Consider the following 6,567-nt stretch of genomic DNA (forward strand, 5'->3'; position numbering starts at 1 on the left):
TCGTGCTGTATGAATCCCAGCCTCCGCACCAGAATCAGCACCCCCATCTCCTGGGTCTGGGCTAGCGGCTCTGGCCGTCGGCACATCCCCAGCTAGTGCAGAGCTACGCGGGCTAACGTGGGCGCTACCTGGAGCCCAGCGAGCTGCAGGTGCACCCCAGGAGCTGGGCGGGCACATCCACGCGTCATACAGTCCCACCCGGCCCGTGGGCAGCACACAGGAGGGGGCTGTGGTTTGCTATGGGGTCCAGAAGGACCCGGTGCTGTCCGCACTGCCCTGCTCCCTGTCCCCAGAGAGCTGGCGTGAGGCTAGCTCGGGGCTTGGCAGTCCTGGCAGTGACACCCGGTAGCTGGGAGTGTCTCATCTGCCCCGGGCACTCCAGCCCTTCTCTGCCAGGTGCCCTGACGAAACCCCGCCTCTGCGACACGCAGTGAACCAGGATGTGGAGGCAAGCAGGGCGAGGGCTGGGCACCGCGGGGCTCCAGCACAGGCGTGGCAGGAGACGCAGCGAGGTGCCAGCATGGGGCACCTGGGGCTGTGGTGGCTGCTTCTGCTGCTGAGCTGGGCCATGCCCGGCAGTGCCCAGGGTGAGTGTAAGCAGGGACTCCGGTCTCTGTCCCTGGAGCAGGGCGGTGGATTCAGCTACAGCATGGGCAGAGTGCACTGCCAGGGACTGTGGGGCCTGTGCGTCTGGGTGCTTTGGCAGGTGTTGTTGTCTGCTCTGCTCCGTGCTGAAATGTCCCAGACGTTATGGATTTGCCTACAGGTGGGGGGCGGGGGCAGGGGTCTGCAAACACTGGCGCGGGAGTGGTGGAGGGCTGGGAGGCAGCATCGCGCTCTCTGGATTGATGTATGTATTGCCCCACATCCGCCTGCTTTGGGTTCTGGCCTCGCTAGAGTGACCTAGGATGCAACACCCCTCTTCGCGGGGTGAGGACCAGACCCACCGAGAAGGGCAGACCCGCACAGACGGGTCCGCTCGGGCACGCACCGCGCCGTCACCTCCCTTCTCTTTCCCTTCCTAAAGGAGTGCTGGACTAGCTTGACGAGCACGGCATTTCTCAGGCCTCCCTCGGGAAATGCCTGGCTCTTAGTTTCCATTTGTCTTTTAACAACAGGAAAATACTAGAGCAGTTTTTCTGTTGCAAAGAGCTCTACCAGCCCACCACGGGGCGGGATGGGGTTTTCTTAACGGTCTGGATTCCTCCCTGTGTGGTCTCTGGGCTTATCCAGCGATCGTGTTTGCACACCTACCAGCGCAGGTCGCGCTTTTGTATGTTTAAGACCTTTTACAGCCTTTTACAGCAGCAGGACTATTTACAACCCTTTATTACCTGCTGCTTCATGTTGTGTGATAACAAAATCAATGATGTGGGCGAGCGGGTCAGCAGGGAGGTTGGGGTGCAGCAGATCTCCTCTGCGGTTGACTGTGCAGGTCTCTTTGCAGCTACAGGGATCACAGGAGAGGTGCCAACAACTACCGGAGGCTCCTCACCCATCCCCAGTGAAAGCATAGCTCCCCTGGGCACCAGCAAAGCCACCAGTAATGTCACACAACGTGAAATAACAGCCACCACCCCAGCACCACTGACCACCTCCTCAGCTCCCACTGTCTCCCTTCCCCTTGACACCACTGCAGGGAGCCGCACACCCACGGGAGAGATCACCACAGGAGACTCGCACAGCCTCAGCTGGGATGGATTCACAGCGGTAGGAACCGGGACACAAACTACAGCCAATATTTCCCCTTTGTCACTTAGGACTACGGCTGGACCCACAACACACACCACTCCATTAGCAACGGTCACCATGGCAGCATCAGCCACTATTACAAATCCTCCGGCATCAGAGGCAACTTCTCTCTGGGTTACCCCCGCACCAGAGAGTGCAACACCCGCAGCGAGCTCCCTGGCGGGGACAGAGACCCTCAGCACCTCCACGGACGCCTCCACCATTGTCTTTCACACAACCGCTCCAGCCACAACAGCAAGTGCACAGTCCTCCAGCCTGGCAGCACAGACCACCAGAGCCAACGATACGACGACTGTCTCCGCTGCGCTGTACACCACTCCCATGTCTACTGGTGCTGAACTAGAGGGAAATACTACCACCTTCACAGCAGCACCAACATCAGCACTGGTACCCACATCAATAGTGACACCAGCACCTACACAGACAACAACCGTAGCCCCAGGGACCTCTCCCGCGGGCACCGCTGCAGCCTCCACTACCTCCGTGCCCCAGGAAATCACAACTCCGGTGCCTCTCCCCAGCACCACACTTGCAGGGGCCACCAGCACCGAGCCAGAAACAACCACAGCACCCCAAAGCACCGCTCCCACGGCCAGCACTGCCTCCAGCACCACCACGGTGCAGGTTCCTCCTACCACCACCGCAACAGCAAGTGCACAGTCCTCCAGCCTGGCAGCACAGACCACCAACGCCACTGATACAGTGACTGTCTCCACTGACTTGTATACCACCTCCATGTCAACTGGGGCTCAACTGGAGGGAAATACTACCACCTTCACAGCAGCACCAACAGCAGCACTGGTACCCACATCAACAGTAGCACCAACACCTACACAGACAACAACCGTAGCCCCAGAGACCTCTTCCGCGGGCTCCGCTGCAGCCTCCACTACCTCCGTGCCCCAGGAAATCACAACTCCGGTGCCTCTCCCCAGCACCGAGCCAGGAACAACCACAGCACCCCAAAGCACCGCTCCCATGGCCAGCACTGCCTCCAGCACCACCACGGTGCAGGTTCCTCCTACCACCACCACAACAGCAAGTGCACAGTCCTCCAGCCTGGCAGCACAGACCACCAACGCCACTGTTACAGTGACTGTCTCCACTGACTTGTATACCACCTCCATGTCAACTGGGGCTCAACTGGAGGGAAATACTACCACCTTCACAGCAGCACCAACATCAGCACTGCTACCCACATCAACAGTAGCACCAACACCTACACAGACAACAACCGTAGCCCCAGAGACCTCTTCCGCGGGCTCCGCTGCAGCCTCCACTACCTCCGTGCCCCAGGAAATCACAACTCTGGTGCCTCTCCCCAGCACCGAGCCAGAAACAACCACAGCACCCCAAAGCACCGCTCCCACGGCCAGCACTGCCACCAGCACCACCACGGTGCAGGTTCCTCCTACCACCACCGCAACAGCAAGTGCACAGTCCTCCAGCCTGGCAGCACAGACCACCAACGCCACTGATACAGTGACTGTCTCCACTGACTTGTATACCACCTCCATGTCAACTGGGGCTCAACTGGAGGGAAATACTACCACCTTCACAGCAGCACCAACAGCAGCACTGGTACCCACATCAATAGTGACACCAGCACCTACACAGACAACAACCGTAGCCCCAGAGACCTCTCCCACGGGCACCGCTGCAGCCTCCACTACCTCCGTGCCCCAGGAAATCACAACTCCGGTGCCTCTCCCCAGCACCGAGCCAGAAACAACCACAGCACCCCAAAGCACCGCTCCCACGGCCAGCACTGCCTCCAGCACCACCGCGGTGCAGGTTTCTCACAACTCCACAGCAGAAAGGACAACGACAGCTGGCACCACGATGGCAACAGTGCACAGTACAACCGCATTTGTTACCCCCCTTGTAACTACAGCCGCTTCTACCACCTACACCACCACGGCACCCGAGACCAGCGAGACGGCCCATACTACCATGTCGCCCTCTGGGACCACAACAGTTAGGATGACAACTACGCAGGGCACCGCTGCGCCAACCCAGAACGCGACAACCAGGCGTGAGTGCCACAGCTCCCCTGCCTGCATCCAGGGTAGCAGGTGCCCTTGAGGGATGCTGTGCTGGAGGGACACCCCCAAGTCAGAGGTGTCTTTGGTGCAACTTTTACTGGAGTCTTTTCAGTGCCTTTACCCCTTTGGGCCTTTTCCTGGGGCGCTGGCCTCTCCTGCAGGGTTGGGCGCGGGCTGTGGGGGACCTTCGCCTGGCGCTATGAACGATAGTCGGGGTGGGGGGGGAGCTGCTTTTCTGGAAACCGGACCTGGAATGGGGGTTGACTTGTCGTGGGAACAGGCTGGTCCCAGAAGTGGAGGCAGGGCAGGGCTGCAGGAGGTGTCAGGGCCAAGATCCTGCTGCACCCACGCCAGGACCGTGCTCCTTCTGCGAGCCCGTTCCTAGCATCTGGCAAAGTTGGCGTTGCCTGTGAAAGCGCCCGGCTCTAAGGTACCGACCTTGCCCTGCCTCTGCCTGACCGGGTGGTGAGTGGCCCGGAGGGGTGCCCTTCGGAGGAGAGACTAACGAGGCGTGGAGATGCGGTTCAGCGTAGAGATGCTGAGGAGGGCATGGGAAGGGTGGACGAACTACGCAGTGGCAAAGAGGAGGTCAGTAGGGATTGATTCTTGACGGTTTCTGCCCCTCTGATGGCGACTCTCTCTTTCCAGCTTCTGAAACAAGTGCTCTAACCTGGCCCCCGAGCACTCCCGCCAGCACAGCGCTGCAGTCGCCCCCCGTGCTGCCCACCTGCCCGCCTCTGCCTGACGACGTCGGTGAGTGTCGCCCGCCCGCGGAGAGACTGCCCGACTTCATCCCCCCAGCTTTACCAGCCCTGCCCCATTTGCCCACCTTGGGCGGAGGCCTGGGCTGATCTGCCAGGAGCAGAGGGATGGACCCTTTTGAAGCTGGTCCTGTCTCCCTCTCTGCCACAGATCCCTTGAATGTCTATAGTCATGTCCCTTAGCCTCTTCCTGCCTCCATTCCAAAGTGTGTCACTTAAGGATCACAATAACCCTTCTTCTCACCCCCTCCTAGTCCAGCCAGTCTACTCAGATGTATCCATGCAGAAAAAGTGGCTTTTTGGGGGGGATGGAGGGGTTGGACAGTGCGTGAACGTCTCCGTAATAGCCTCCACCGCCAGCAGCATTTGAACTCTGAACCTCCCCCCAACCACAGCCTCGTGCACCTGAGCTGACGAGTTACTGCTTTACTCCAAGTCAAAGTCTCTCTCTCCCTCCTCCCAAAGAATTAGGAAAATTGCCTTTGACTTATACGCGGGGTCGACCTATAATTGAGGCCCCGATGGTGCATCTCTTTGTGCTTGGTCTTGGGGGGGTGGGTCTTGCAATGCTGTCGTCATGCAAATCATCAGTGAACCTTTGCTGTCTCTGCTCACAGTCGTGAATCACCTCTTGCTGTCACTGGACGTAAACACTTCGCTCAACCTCACCGACCCTGCCGTCAGGAACCTGATTTTGTCGAAGGTGAGAGCCCGGGGTAGATGTGGGGGGGATCCTAGCAGCTCCCGGGCTGGGCGAGATGGAGCAACAGGGAGCGTCCAAGGCTGGCGGTTCAGAGCACCGACGGCTTGGGGTGGGGGCCTCCGTGCTGCCCCGGGGGGAGGATCCAGCCGGGTGAGAGCAGGACCGGGCTGGAGAAGCTAGTGGGAGCGCAGACCCCCTGCAAGGGCAGTGTAGGAGGTCGCGGTCCCTGAGACACAGGCTGTGCTCACCGTGGCACTGTCCCTTCAGCTTCTCCAGGATCTGAAGAGCAATTTCCCCTGCGCCAACTTCACCCTGCAGTGGAGGGGGGAAACGAAGGTGTGACGTGGACCTGTCGACCGGCAGCTGGGGCAAAGCCCTCGGGGTGCGAGCAGGGGGTTTTCCTGCTGCTGGTGCCTGGGCCTAGAAGCAGAGCCCCCCTGCCGGGCATGGAGACCCTCCGGAGGAGGCCCTCTGCATCTGTCAGCCCCAGGGCTGCAAACCCCGGCAGAGACTTCCCAGGCAGCCCCATCTGGATGCTGCCTTAAGGGTGAGAGTGGGGGAAGAGAGAAACCCGGCCAGAGCAGGACTTGAACCCTGGACTCACATACCCCAGGCGAGTGCCCTGGTTCCCGGGGTCCGGCCTGCTCCCTGGAGGCTGCTCCTTCATCTCTGAGCCCCTGAGATCGTGCACGAAGCTGCAGCCTCGTTTTCCCACTGCAAGGTGCAGCCCCGAGAGAGAGGACTCTGACCGCTCCTTTGCGGGTCTGCACGCGGCTGCGTCCCTGGCTACAAAAGAGATGCCAGATCCTGCCTTCCCCTGAGCAGAGAGGGGGGTCTTCTGGCCAAAGGGCACTTCTGGCCAGGGTCAGGTTGTCTAGTGCAGGTAAAGCGGCACAAGAAAACCAGACCTGGGTTCTCACGGGGGACCAGCGGTGCCAGCCTTATGGGACGCAGTCCCTGCTCTGCTGCAGGTTCATTTATATGCTTCAGCCCTTGAATAAATTCCTGACTAGCCGGTCTGCTTGTGTGGCTCCTGGAGGTGCTTGGGAGGGATTCTGCTCTGTCTGCAGGCTGCACGGGTGTTCGAGAGGCCTGGTGCTGGGCACGTGGCCCTGGCCGGGGAAGCCTCTGTATGCAGATGGGCAGTAGCCAGGGTCACGCCGGTGTGAGCTCTCCTGTGCCGTCCTGCGCCAGGGCCCTCGGGATGCTCCTTGCAGCCTGCAGAGCAGTGGCGGGCAGCTCTGGGCCTCCCGTGGGACTTCCAGGACGCTGCAATGATGCACGGCCCTCCGGGGAGGGAGGACTT

The 6,567-nt window shown here is 60.4% G+C and overlaps 1 protein-coding gene across 1 annotated transcript; it reads left to right on the plus strand.

The window, feature by feature from the left end:
* Positions 1-455: 455 nt before the first annotated feature.
* Positions 456-6,270, plus strand: LOC149863241 (uncharacterized). Its single transcript, XM_090055951.1, has 5 exons — positions 456-587; positions 1,448-3,787; positions 4,446-4,550; positions 5,176-5,261; positions 5,529-6,270. The coding sequence occupies exons 1-5, from the start codon at positions 521-523 to the stop codon at positions 5,601-5,603; spliced, it is 2,673 nt and encodes an 890-aa protein (XP_089912077.1). The 5' UTR covers positions 456-520; the 3' UTR covers positions 5,604-6,270.
* Positions 6,271-6,567: the final 297 nt, after the last annotated feature.

Source organism: Crocodylus siamensis, chromosome 6 (genome assembly GCF_052110815.1).
Source record: "Crocodylus siamensis isolate JL-2025a chromosome 6, ASM5211081v1, whole genome shotgun sequence".
Taxonomy (NCBI): Eukaryota; Metazoa; Chordata; order Crocodylia; family Crocodylidae; genus Crocodylus; species Crocodylus siamensis.